At 38.3% G+C, this 14097-nt stretch overlaps 1 protein-coding gene across 1 annotated transcript in view; it reads left to right on the top strand.

The window, feature by feature from the left end:
* RELN (reelin) overlaps positions 1-14097 on the top strand; it is a 548597-nt gene that overhangs the window by 495150 nt on the left and 39350 nt on the right. Inside the window, exons 47-52 of the mRNA XM_049783824.1 lie at positions 1566-1706; positions 2866-3043; positions 5485-5678; positions 9403-9659; positions 11075-11229; positions 13564-13778. Of these exons, the coding sequence (XP_049639781.1) occupies positions 1566-1706; positions 2866-3043; positions 5485-5678; positions 9403-9659; positions 11075-11229; positions 13564-13778 (1140 nt within the window). The remainder of the gene's footprint in view (positions 1-1565; positions 1707-2865; positions 3044-5484; positions 5679-9402; positions 9660-11074; positions 11230-13563; positions 13779-14097) is intronic.

Below are 14097 nucleotides of genomic sequence, written 5' to 3'. Positions count from 1 at the left end.
CATTATATATTCAATATTATATAATGTGTTCAACAAAATGAAATTAACCTTGCTCTCATACCTGACTCTTGGAGGCATAGATATTTAAGAAATACACATGCAAGCAAAAATTTATGACTTTAATTGTGATAAATACATGAAGGGAAAAAAATGTTTAATGTGAAGGTAGATGAAGTAAAAGGGAATCAGGAAGAACATATCTCAATGAAGAGCTGACACTTCGAGATCTGAAGGACTCTGAAGACTTAAGCAGGTAGTGAGATAGGAAAGAAATTTAGTTCAAGTGCATGGGGTGGAGGGGTCAGGTAAGGGAGTATTATGATCTTCGGAGACAGAACAATGCTCCAGAAGTGAAAGGCCCAATGAGGAACGGGAGGGAGGAGAGAGTCCAGCTTTGGCATTACCTCAAGGACCAAGGATGTTTTGGAGGTTAATACAATAGCAAATAATAAGAGTATATTAGGTAGATTTTTACTGCTGAGAGGGATGTATGGGACCTTGGTGAAAGAAGAGTTGTGAAAAAAAATCAATACATAGATTCTTAGTAAACAAATCAAACTGAATTATTTTCAAAGTTAAGATTTTCCTTCACATTTGTTTCCTTTCTGTTTTCTAAAGTTAATTTGCTTTCAGTGAAAATCTATAAAATTCTTACTATTGTTTGGTCTTTATCCTTTCTAAAATAGAGCTCTCTGTTAGAGTCAAATTCTCTATATGACAAAATACGTGTATGAATCCCTGAAACAAAACTGGCTTTGGCTGACTATTCCTGCCCGCCCCCTGCCCCCAGCAGATCTGAGTGTTCAAACTCTGTGGGCATTGTCTGAATTTTACTGCCATCTAGTGTCTCTGGAAATGGGCTTATTTGTGATTTTGAACAAGATGCTCCTTAAAGATGCGAGTAAACAACGGATTTCTGCTTTCATCTATGGTGAAAGAATTAATTCCAGTTTTGATCTATATTGCATTTAAATCAATACTTAGCACTCTCTTTGTCCTATCTAGGGTTTCATTAATCCCTCTGATTTTCACTCATCTTTTCACAAGACTTTCCTCTAAAATACTATGGAAGCTTCACCATTATATCTGCTTTCAAAATTATAGGCATCTAGGAAGGAATTAGGAAGGAAATTCAGCTCGTATCCTGCTTCACCAATCAAATGGGATAGGATTATAGATGCTTCTCTTCCTTATTTGCACATAGTTTTTACCAAAAACCCTGGCCTCCCTACACACACACACACACACACACACACACACACACACACACACACACACACACACACACACACACACACCATTCAGCACTCACTGTCCTCTGAGGCTGGTAGCTTTAGGATCAGTTTGAGTTTGTTTTACTCCATATTTCCAAGGCTCAGAAAGATCACAGGCCCACAATCATTTCTCAAGATATGGCAGTTCAATTTGGCTTAGTTTTGTGTTCATCCAAGTTTTACCTCAAATATAACTATAATGTTATTCCCTTCCGTGCACTCATTCAGGCATACCAAAACACATCCCCTTTTCCACTACATCATTCATTATACTTCTCTTTTACTTCAAAGGTCCCAAGCCACTCGTTTCCGTTGGCATCAACCAGCTCCTTTTGACAAACAGCAGACATGGGCAATAGATAATGTCTATATTGGGGATGGCTGTGTAGACATGTGCAGTGGCCACGGAAGGTGTATCCAAGGAAACTGCATGTAAGTAGATTTTTTTTCTTCTTCCTTCTGTAGGAAATTTCTCATTCACATTTCAGCCAGGAGATTTTTTTAAGGTACTTGTTTAATCACTCTCTAGCTACCTTGGGTGACACATTTTTCTTGAAATATGATTTTGAACTAACTATGGAATTGATGGATACTCTATGCTCATTCTTTCTAGAAAATTAGAAACTGAACAATAGCTATTTGTCAGAGAAAGGCTGAATTATAATTGACTATTTTATTTCCTCCCATGTTTCTGTGATATAACTGAGTCTTGAAAAAAGACATTAAAGAAAGTTCAGAAGTTCATTGTGTTCTGAAAGAAAACCTATGCCTTTTTCCCCCCACTTAGTTCTGAACATAGGTAATTGCATGCATTACTTATGATAATATGTTTGCATAAGAAAGTATATTAAATCCCAATTATCATTCATATATGGTAAAGAAGACTAGTTTGTTACTCTTGGAGACCTTTATAATCTTTGAAGGAACCTTACTAAATGTTTAAGTGTGTGTGGGGGTGATTCCTACTATAGTTCTCTACTTTATTTTTAAAGATCATGCTGTCTGATGGTATGCTATCGATGGAGATATTGATAAAGAATACATAGTTCCTTCTCTACTAAATTTTGTATCACTATAAGTCTAGTTCATATCCAAAATGACCTGAGACACCCCCCTAAGCTTCCCAGACATTCCTGTTTACTCCCACAATGAACATAAAAGTTAATTCTTCAGTCAGAAATAGCAGGTGTTATCTAAAATATCTTCTGTTATTTGTAATACAGCCCTAAAAATTCTGTTAGACCAATTTAATAAATTATTAGGACCCACTAGGCTAGTCTAGCAGATATCCTCCCCCAAGGGCCACAGATGTGTTATTAGAGACAAGGCGTTAGTACATGCTTTGAAGTTGCTTTATTCTCTCCAGCTGTAAATGCAAGTCAGGACTTCAGGAAAGGCCAGAGGCAGTTAATTCACAGTTCATTTCTAATCTGAAGCACTGTTAAGAAAAGCAGGTGAACTCTAGCAAGCTCTGTGAGATAAGCAACCTTTCATCATAGTGATCTAGGAAACAGAGTTGGCCTCCCTCATTTGCGAATACACTTTCGAGGCCTTTGATGTCTCCTTTTCCTTTCTTCTACTCCATACCCAGCTGTGATGAACTGTGGGGTGGCCTGTACTGTGATGAGCCTGAGACCTCCCTTCCAACCCAACTCAAAGACAACTTCAATCGTGCTCCATCAAACCAGAACTGGCTAGCTGTGAATGGAGGGAAATTAAGTACAGTGTGTGGCGCAGTGGCATCAGGGATGGCTCTGCATTTCAGTGGGGTGAGTGTCTTACAGCTGGTTTTTCATCTCTGCATTTGCTGATTTCCTCAAACATTGATTCTCTTGAACTGTAATAGGCAAATCAAAATGCATCTGAGTTACTCAAAATCAGAGATTTCCAAATGTCTTTGTCTACAACCCTTTTTAGAAAAAAAATAAAAAAAGAACAACTCTGGGCTGGAATGACAGGTAATGTGCATGCAACCCACCTGTGTTTGATCCTTGACTTCCTGTAGGGTCCCACCAAGCACTACCAGGAATATCTCCTGAGGGCAGAACCAAGAATAACTCCTGAGCATTGCCAGTGTTTTCCCCCAAAATAAACAAAAATATCACTCACCATCCCTTCACTCTGGAAATCTACCATCTTTAAGCAAACAAAAAGTGACCCCACTACTGTGTTGATCACATGCAACTACTACCTCCCAAGATCTTTACAATGGCCCTCTCAAGAAGGCACTTGTTACCCACTTTGGGAAACACACTTCCAAGTGTATATCGGAGGGTAGTTGTCAGTACAAGGCACATTAAAAATATTAAATATTAATATTAAAATAAAAGCATATAAGTGGTGTGGTTTGACGATAAAATCCCTAGTTCACATTTGTGTAACTTGGAGTTAGCTCTTAGCATTGCACACACACACACACACACACACACACACACACATACATACACTCACACATCTACACAAGTGCACACGACCTAAAATGAACTTTCACCTATCCGAGGGGTGGGAGGAGAGTATCTTCACTGTGTGAAGATGAGCATATACTAAATGAAAACTACCTTTGCTTACATCAGATTTGGGAGATGAGGCCTGGAGAGCTAATGCAACTGTTATGGCACTTGACAGCAGATTCTGATTTTTATCCTGAGAATCCAGGAGTAATTCCTGAGCACAGAGCTCATAGTAACCCCTGAGCATGACCAGTTGTCACCCTCCAAAAGAAGTAAAACAAATATCCCCCCCCCCAAAAAAAAGGGCAGATATGGGTTGTAAAGGGCCAAAAATCTGAAAACTAAGCTTCAGGATTTCCTGAATTTATTAACAATTCTTTCTATAAATTATCCCAGAAATTTATAATTGCAAGTACTTGCTAGACATTTGTGGTTACAGCAAATTATTTTCTGAATAACAACTATGTTGAAAATTTTTCTTTCTTTTTGTAATTCTACCTCACTACCCAGACTTGCTTAAAAATAGAATTTCTCTGGTACCATAATTAAATACCCTTCATAGACAATTAAACTTTTAAAAGTTAAAAATTTATTATCAGTTATTTACTCCCCTACCATGCCCTTATAATTTGCATTTTTCCAGTGAAGTATATTATTTATTCAGCATTTCAACCCAAGAATAATGAGAGGGCACAGAGCATATAACATTTATAAATCAACACTAAGAGTGCAGTGTTCACAATATTCTTCCTAGCTTAGGTAGAACTCTGAGTGTCCTAGTTTTCTTTATATATTCAACTTAGTAATTTCTACCTCCCTATTGCATAAATATATATATATATGTGATAATTATATAATTATATAAATTGCATAGCTTGTAATAGAAACCCTAAAATTTTGAATTAGATCATTGCAACTATTACTACTATTGACACTAACCTATATGAAATTACCAGATATAATATTTTAATTATTTATTAAAATAGTCACCTCAGGTACTGGAGCAATAGAGTACAATGGATAGGGCATTTGCCTTGCATATTGCCAACCCAGGTTCAATCCCCAGCATCCCAAATGATTCCTCAGAGCACTACCAGGATTGATCCCAGAGCAGAGTTAGAAGTAAACCTTGAGCCCATCAGGTGTAGTTCAAAAACCAAAATAAGTAAATAAAATAGTCACTATAATATACTGTTTTATTTAAAGTTTATGTCTTTTAAAAAACTAGTTAGTATTTATAATATTTATAATTTAATATTTATAAATATTTAATAGTTTAATAGACTAATAAAAGCATGGCATCCCATCCCATCCCTAGCAAGTCCCCCAAGCTTGCCAGGGGCAATTTCTGAGCACAGAGCCTGGAGTAACCCCTGAGCATCACTGGTTGTTACCCCAAAACCAATAAATAAATAAATAAATAAATAAATAAATAAACAAACAAACAAACAAACAAACTGCTTTTAAAAATGCTGGAAGCCGGGCCTGGAGAGATAGCACAGCGGTGTTTGCCTTGCAGGCAGCCGATCCAGGACCAAAGGTGGTTGGTTCGAATCCCGGTGTCCCATATGGTCCCCCGTGCCTGCCAGGAGCTATTTCTGAGCAGACAGCCAGGAGTAACCCTGAGCTGAGCACCGCTGGGTGTGGCCCAAAAACCAAAACAAACAAAAAAAAATGCTGGAAGCCAGAGAAAACCTTATATAGCCTGTGATATTGATTCCGTCACTCATTGTTCTGGTGTATTCTGTTTCCATTTTTAGGGTTGCAGTCGACTATTAGTCACTGTGGATCTAAACCTCACAAATGCTGAATTTATCCAATTTTACTTCATGTATGGATGTCTGATTACACCAAACAACCGTAACCAAGGTGTTCTTTTGGAATATTCTGTCAATGGAGGCATTACCTGGAATCTGCTTATGGAAATCTTCTATGACCAATATAGTAAACCTGGGTTTGTACTTCATTTTATTTCTAATAAATAGTATGTGGGGAGGGGTCAGAGATATAGCATAACAGTGGGGCATTTGCCTTGCATGTGGCTGACTTAGGATGGACCTGGGTTCGATTCTCAGCATTCCCATATGCCCGAGCCTGCAAAGAGTGATTCCTCAGCACAGAGCTAAGAGTAACCCCTGAGCACTGTCAGGTGTAGTCCAAAACCCACACACACACACACAAAAGTATGTGGGGAAAATTGCTGATAAGAACTGCCAGCAGTCAGCCCAAAAACTGTTCCAGTAGCTTAGCTGACTTTCAGAGAGAGGATGCCTCTGGGGCTGGCCTGAAAGTAAGGTTTATGAGATATTTAAACAACTGCTTTCAGTTTTTTTTCTTTTTTCTTTTTTACCATCCCAGCCCCGTGCCTCTGCTTTTAGTTTTTATTTTAAGATAAATCAGTTTTCCAATATTAGAGGATAAAATATATTCTCAATGCCAACAATTAATAGATCCCCATATAATCAATCAATAAATCAATAAATCCCCATATAAATAGATGTGCATGAGATAATTGTGTGATTTTAATAACATTTTCTAGAAAACAGAAACAGAACACCTTTATTTGTTGATGTATTCTTATATTATACACTTATTTATAGTATTCATTCATTTAATAAATTAGAGCCTAGAAAATAAACACAAAAATAGAAATAGCTTTAAGAAGTTTAGTGCCTATTCTTAAATCACTTATTTTAAAATCTTGAATAAGAACAATAAATACAACAAGGCCAGAGCAGTAGTACAAAAGGTACTATTGGCTCAAGATTATCCAGCATCCAGTATGGCGCCCCAGCATTGCCAGGAATGATTCTTGAGTACTGAACTAGGAGCAATCCCTGAGTATAGCTGGATTTGGCCTCAAAATAAACCCAAAAGAAAGTGGTAAATAAAAATTTGGGGGAGGGGGTCATATCTGGCAGTGTCAGGAGTTACTCTTGGCTCTGCGCTCAGAAGTCGCTCTTGGCAGGCACAGGGGACCATATGGGATGCCAGGATTCAAACCGGGGTCCATCCTATGTTGGCTGCATTCAAGGCAAACACCTACCACTGTGCTATTGCTCCAGCCCCAGAATGTCATTTTTAATTATTTAATCCTAAAAGGCAAAAAGCAAACAATGTGTGACCAATTGGAAAGATTGAAAGATTGTTACAAAAGAAGAGTATATTTATTAAAACAGGTAAAGGAAAACAGTGAAGAGGAAAAAAATAAACAAGATTGTGCATGAGAAACCATCATTATTAAGTTTTGTAAATCACAGAACCTCAATAAAATTGTTTTAAAGAAAGAGATAAATGAGAAGTGGTAGACTGGAGAAGAGGAAAGCAGAGTAGGGTCGAAGAATAGGGAAGAAAGAAATTAATGTGGCCCTTTTGTTTTCAATACCAATAAAATCCTCTCAAAAGGAATATAACATATTTATTAATTCAGGAAACCTAGGTGGCAGCCTTAAAAGTAGGGTAAAGGCAATGTTAAATTATTGCTATATGATCACTTAGATTTGTTATGTTTATGATTGAAAAAATAATATCCTACCATAATCCAAGTCTATATCCAAAAACAAGTACTGATATCAGTGAGAGATAAAATAAAGCAAAATGGTAGAGGAAGAAAACTAATTAAACTAATCTCTAGGTAACCAAAAAAATATCTATAATAGTGGCTGGAGAGGTAGCATGGAGGTAAGGTAAGGTAGCATGGAGGTATGCATGCAGAAGGTCAGTGGTTTGAATCCCGGCATCCCATATGGTCCCCTGTGCCTGCCAGGGGCGATTTCTGAGCATAGAGCCAAGTGTAACCCCTGAGTGCTGCTGGGTGTGACCCCCAAAAAAATCTATAATAAGCTTACAGCTATCAAAGTGCTTATAGTCAAGACCTCAGATCCCCAGGCAAACTAGATATTGTTTTATTTTTATTTTAATTTAATTTTATCTAAAATGTTGTAACCTACAAAGTCTTTCATTGTTGGATTTCAGACATATAATGGCTTAGGGCTAATCCCACTACTAGTGTCGACCTCCCTCCACCAGTGAACCCAGAGTGCATCCTATATCACCACCATTCTCCCACTGGCTCCCATTCTTTCATTTTTCCCCTTCTTAATTTTATAGAAAAATTCAGAAATATGAGGTAAAACAAAGTAATTCATGTCCCAAAGTTTTATGAAAAATACAAAAGCCCCTATCTAAAAGATAAAAAAAAAAAGTGGCAGTTTTTTGCATAAGTGCAAAGTTGGGGAAAATAGAAAGAAAAACCTTTGGCCTAAAAACAGGGTGTACTTACACATGAAGCTTTTGCTATAAAACCAACTATAGGGGGCCAAGGGGGAAAAACCAACTATAGGATTCAGGCATACTGTGTTGTCTAACCCCAGAGTCTTTCTTTGTAGTCCCAGGAAAAATTCTTCTCAACCACGGTTGTCATAGTCAGACCAGTAATTAGAGATCTTGGTTTTTGCACAGATCCTAGGTCGAAGTTAGGGTGTCACGAAGCGTCTCTTGGTTTCATATCACCATTCAGTAGCAAGGCAACCTAGATATTGTAATCCTCAGGCCTATCCAGGGACAGGCAGGATAAATTGGTAGTTGGTGTATACTTGAATTTGTTTATATTGTTTCTTCAAATTGGGACTTTATAAAATCAGGCCTGTCTGTATTGAATTTCTAAAAATATCTTCAGTTGATATGCTCACCTCACCTGTCATGTGTCAAGCAGTATCTTATCTCTGCGTGAGAATTGGACAGACAGTACAAAGGTACAGACAGAATTGGACAGACAGTACAAAGTACTTGCAGTGCATCCTGCTGACCTGGTTTGAATGCTTGGCACCACATATGTTTCTCTGAGCACCTCCAGGAATCATTCCTGAGCAGAGCCAAAAAAAAAAAGAAAGAATGAAAAGCAAAGAAAAAGAAAAGAAACAATGGGCCAAAGTGATCATATACTGTTGAATCAAATAATTAACGATGGGGCTGGATGGCGATGGATGGAGGTGGATTTCTCTCTCTGCCATCCCAGGCCACGTGGCTCAGCAACCCCCATTCAGCTGGCGGGTCCCAGGTTAGGTGAACGGCGGGTATAGAACTCACTCACAGGCAGGCATTAGGAAGCATCATCTTTATTCATGCCCTAACCACCACAGGTGTGTGGCCTATCTCATAACCTTTCAAGCATTCGGCCATTCTTAGCCCTGCATCTTATAATTCAGCCATCTTCCTTTGGCCTCCATATTGGTCAAAGACCAAAAGAGGCAAAGAACCTAAAGCCTGCGAGCGCAGCAGGGCAGAGACACCCCTAATCCCCTGGCTCCAGGGTTTATCTACCTATTCCAAGACCCCTCCCAGGAATGGGCCGGGTCTTGCAGGTAAGGTCACACCTAATATGCGGTTCCCAAGACCCCTCCCAGAAATGGGTGGGTCTTAGGTAGCTACACGTAAATCCAGGGTGGAGTAACAATATACAAAACTCTTGCCTTAGATGTGGCCAACTTCAGTTCAAGTCCTGGCAAGACAAAGGTCCCTCAAGTACCATCAGGAGTGACCACTGTATACAGAGCCAGGAGTAAGCCCTGAGCACAGCCAAGTGTGACCCTCTACAGAAAAATTATTTTTTATTTGTGTGAGTCATTTTCTTACATGAGACTTTTGACAAGACTTTATCCCCACCATCATCTTTTTAGATTCGTGAATATCCTGCTCCCACCTGATGCCAAAGAGATAGCTACTCGCTTCCGCTGGTGGCAGCCCAGACATGATGGCTTGGATCAGAATGACTGGGCCATCGACAATGTCCTCATTTCGGGTTCTGCGGACCAGAGAACTGTCATGTTGGACACCTTCAGCAGCGCCCCTATGCCCCAGCATGAGCGCTCCCCTGCCGATGCAGGTCCTGTGGGCAGAATAGCCTTTGACATGTTTATGGAGGATAAAACTGCAGGTGAATGTCTCAGTAATGTTAAACAAAAATCCAGTGGAAATGTGGTTTGCATTTGGATCTATCTTATCAGAGTGGAATATGGGACCTTGGACAAACTGATAGAGTATAGAAACTGTGAAAAGGATGACACTTTCTATTTCTCTCAGCCTTCGTCCTTTATGTCTAACTAAATTTATAACTTGATCTTCTAATTTTGTTCAAGTCAGCAATTGTAACTGAGTAAGCAGCATTCTGTAATCTTTTATCAATGAAAAATTTTCCTTAGAGAATGCTCCCTATTTTCTACTTCAGATAGAAAACTGTTTCGGGGCCACTTGTTAGAATATCTGAAGACAAATTTTATGTTGCCACATGCTAGAGGCATTCATTATGTTATTTCATGCTTCAGAGTATTCATAGTGATCTTTGGGAAATACAGAGGCTCTCTTTATGCTGCTCTTATTTTCACCGCCATTTTCTTTTTAAGAGATTGTAGGTATTTATGAGTACAGTAGATAGGCATTTACCTTGTACATGACGGTCCATTTTCTATCCCTGCATCCCATATGATTCCTTGAGTCTTCCAGAAGTGATTCCTGAATGCAGAGGAAGAGTAAACCCTGAGCACAGCCATATATAACCGAAAAACCAAAAAAGAAAAAGAAACTGTAGATACTTAAAGCATACAATATAGTGAACTCAAAAATAAGCTATAAACCCATGAATCCATGTCTACAAAGGCCATAAACTAACCAAACACCTACCTCCAATTCTTTCCCACATCTCTTTATTTTAGAGTATTGATTTTTTTATAGTAAAAGCACTCAACATAAGATCTATCCACAGAGTAAAATTGTAAGAATGCCATAGAGTATGTTAATTGCAGACTTGACATTAAACCATATATCTATATGGCATATTTTGCTTATAATATGTAACTTTGTACTTTTAAACTGAGACTTTCACGTTTCCTCTGTCCCCATCTTTGCACTGTCCCCTGCTGTCAATATTCTACTCTTTGATTCTATGAGTCAGGCTCTTAAAAGTTATTTAAACACCTAGAATTTTAGCAGACGTTGTTAACTCACTTCCCTATTTGACTACTTAAAATTCTCCTGTTGCAATCCTACCTAAAACGTTAAGTATATATCAAAAGAAAATACAATAATTTTTTCCTTTGCTTTTAACTTACAACATTCAGTACACTCCTTTTTCAAAAATGTAGACTTAATAATATATAATGGGCACATCTCAAACATCTCAAACAGTATTCATGTCCCTTGAAAGAAATTATCTGGCATTGATGTTTTCTCTCTAGATTTTATGTCATGAAGGATCACTTCCTGCTTAAATAATTGTAAAAATAGCTTTGAATGAATATTGTTTCAAGTATTTTTTTCATAAATTTTCCATTAAAAATTCTCTTTTGATTCTAGTGAATGAGCATTGGCTGTTTCATGATGATTGCACAGTAGAAAGATTCTGTGAATCCCCTGATGGGGTCATGCTCTGTGGCAGCCATGATGGAAGAGAAGTATATGCAGTGACCCATGACCTGACTCCCACAGACGGCTGGATCATGCAGTTCAAGGTTAAAATGTTATGGTCTCAACTGACTAGGAGACAGTTCAAAGGACACTTGGGGTTGTCATGATGGGTCTCACCACCAGCAGCCCAAGCCCTAAACTTTAGGCCTAAAAGGCCAAGCCAAAAGTTATTCCCAGGATCCTGAGCACTACAGGAGAGACCCCCCCCCAAAAAAAAATTTATGGTCTCTATTTTACAAATCATTTCTAAGCCAGAGACCTTATTGCAAAGTGGCCACAGGAAAAAAATTATGTGAATGGGGTTTTAGTGATAGAACAGTGAGTGAGTAGGAGATTTGCCTTGTGTGTAACTGACCTAGGTTTGATCCCCAGCATCCCATACAATCCCCAGGAGTAATTTCTGAGCACAGAGCCAGGAGTAACTCCTGAGTACCACTGGTGAGGCCCCCCCCAAAAAAATAAATAAAATAAGGTGAATAGGGGAACACAGCATGAGATTAGAGAACTATTCAGGTACCCAAAGAAAGAGAACAAGATTAGAGGGGTTCTATGGTCAGGAAAATGTTAAGAAATACTTGCAATAATTATTCTTGCAATAATAATTTTCAAACACAAAAGAGAGATGGGCTGGAAGTTACAGCTCACCTCATGAAGCTCACCACAAACTGGAATGAGTTTAGTTAGAGAAATAACTATATTGTGAACTATCCAAATAATGAGAATGTATGAGGGAAATAGAAAGCCTGTCTAGAGTACAGGCAGGGGGAGGGTGGGGAGGAGGGAGATTTGGGACATTGGTGATGGGAATGTTGCTCTGGTGATGGGTGTGTTCTTTACATGACTGAAACCCAAACACAATCATGTATGTAATCAAGGTGTTTAAATAAAATATAAAAAAAGAAATACTGACATAATCATACACAGGCAGTATAAAAATAGAAAAAAATGTAGAAATAAAAATAATCTGTTTGGGGGCCAGAGAGATAGCACATGGTAGGGCTTTTTCCTTGCAAGCAGCCAATCCTGGACAGACAGTGGTTCAAGTCCCAGCAAACCATATGGTCCCCAGAGCCTTCCAGGAGTGATTTCTGAGAGCAGAGCCAGGAGTAACCCCTGGGGTTACAAAACAAACAAAAAAGCATCTGTTTTTCTTGGACTTGCATTGCTCGTGGCTGACCTGGGTTCAATCTCTGGCATCCTAAATAGGCCCCAAACAACATCTGACAACCTTTAGGTATGGCTCAAAATAATTTTTTTGAGGGGGGATCAATTTTTATGTTAGGTAATACACCACTAAACCATATGTAACTTAATTATTAAAAAAACTATTCTGTTTCCTAATTATTCCTAATTATTGCAAGGTAACTTGGGAGCTGGGGGCCACTCCCTGAGTGCTCAGAGCTTATTCCTGGCTTTGTGTTCAGGGTCACTCCTGCTGTGGTTTGGGGGAACCATATGGGGTGCTGGCAATCCACCCCGGTCAAGCCATGTGCAAAGCAAGCAAGGTTTTTTTTGGCCCTCATGATAAAATATCTATAAGAATTAATATTTCTGCTCCAAATAAATGTTTCTGCTCAAAATTAAATGATAGAGCAAAATAGTGATAATAGGAATACAGCTGATACTATCACCGAGTTTAAATCATTATATGATTAAGGCAATTTTTTTCATTTAGAATAGATTAAAGCTATAATTATGCTTTGTTTTTTTTCCTTTTTTTTTTCCTTTTCCTTGAGGAAGAAAAGAATAGAAAACAAAGGCATGATTATCATTAATGCCAAAATTAGTCTTGGTCAAGATATTATCTCAACCAATTTATTCTGTCAACCTCAGTCTCACTGTATTAGCAACAAAGGTCATGTTATGGATATCTCCCATCAACAAAGGATACTATGCCTTATTAAAAGTACCTTCTGTTAGCACTTAATTACTTCTTACTTGTAGTTGAAAGTGATTTATTGAGTCATAAATTGTACAACAAAATACTAAACTTAGTAAAGCTGTTAGCAATCCTTCTTGGTCAAGTATTCTGCCAAATAAAAGTGCCAGGCCATTAGCACAACAAACAACAATTTGTAAGAGTGGGTCTAGGCTTTCCAAGGCAGTCAGCCAGGCCTGGCAGAAGTGCAGATTTTAGCTTCTCTCCAAACTCCCAACACAATGTATTTGGCACCTTCTATAATTTGTCACCTTGGGCAACCATGTCAAACCCTCCCCCATCCATCAACAGAACAAATAATGAACCTGAAAATATAGGATAGATGTGATGTAGTGTCTACTGTAAGTGATCTGCAAATATTTTATTGCCAAGTCCTTAGTAGAAACAGCATATAATATTTTGGATACCTTAATGATTTTGTTTTTTTTCTGTTTAATAGATCTCTGTTGGATGTAAAGTATCTGAAAAAGTTGCCCAGAATCAAATTCATGTGCAGTATTCTACAGACTTTGGTGTAAGCTGGAATTATCTAGTCCCTCAGTGCTTACCTGCAGATCCAAAATGCTCTGGAAGTGTTTCCCAGCCATCTGTATTCTTTCCTACTAAAGGATGGAAACGAATCACCTACCCTCTTCCTGAAATCTTAGTGGGAAAGTAAGTGTGAAATGGAAATAATTCTTGGTTCCAAGCATCCAGAAGTCAATTATGGACGCTATGATCCAACATGAAATGTTGTGTGATTGTTGGGAGAATTTCTCTCATCTTACCTAAATCCAAATTTCCTAATTGATGATCCTTAACTTGAAGAAAACTTGCGTTGTAATAGACTTGGTATAATAAGTTTGAGCTCACTCATCTCCGGGTCTCCAGATGGGTCAGAACAAGTGATGGCTTTGGGGCCACATCAAGGTTACTTTATAAACCTTGAAGAATGTAGTCTACTGTGTCTCATATGCTTCCCAAGTGTATTAAT

Source organism: Suncus etruscus, chromosome 1 (genome assembly GCF_024139225.1).
Source record: "Suncus etruscus isolate mSunEtr1 chromosome 1, mSunEtr1.pri.cur, whole genome shotgun sequence".
NCBI lineage: Eukaryota > Metazoa > Chordata > Mammalia > Eulipotyphla > Soricidae > Suncus > Suncus etruscus.
Note: the sequence above shows the minus strand (reverse complement) of the source record. Positions and strands in the feature narration are given on the sequence as shown.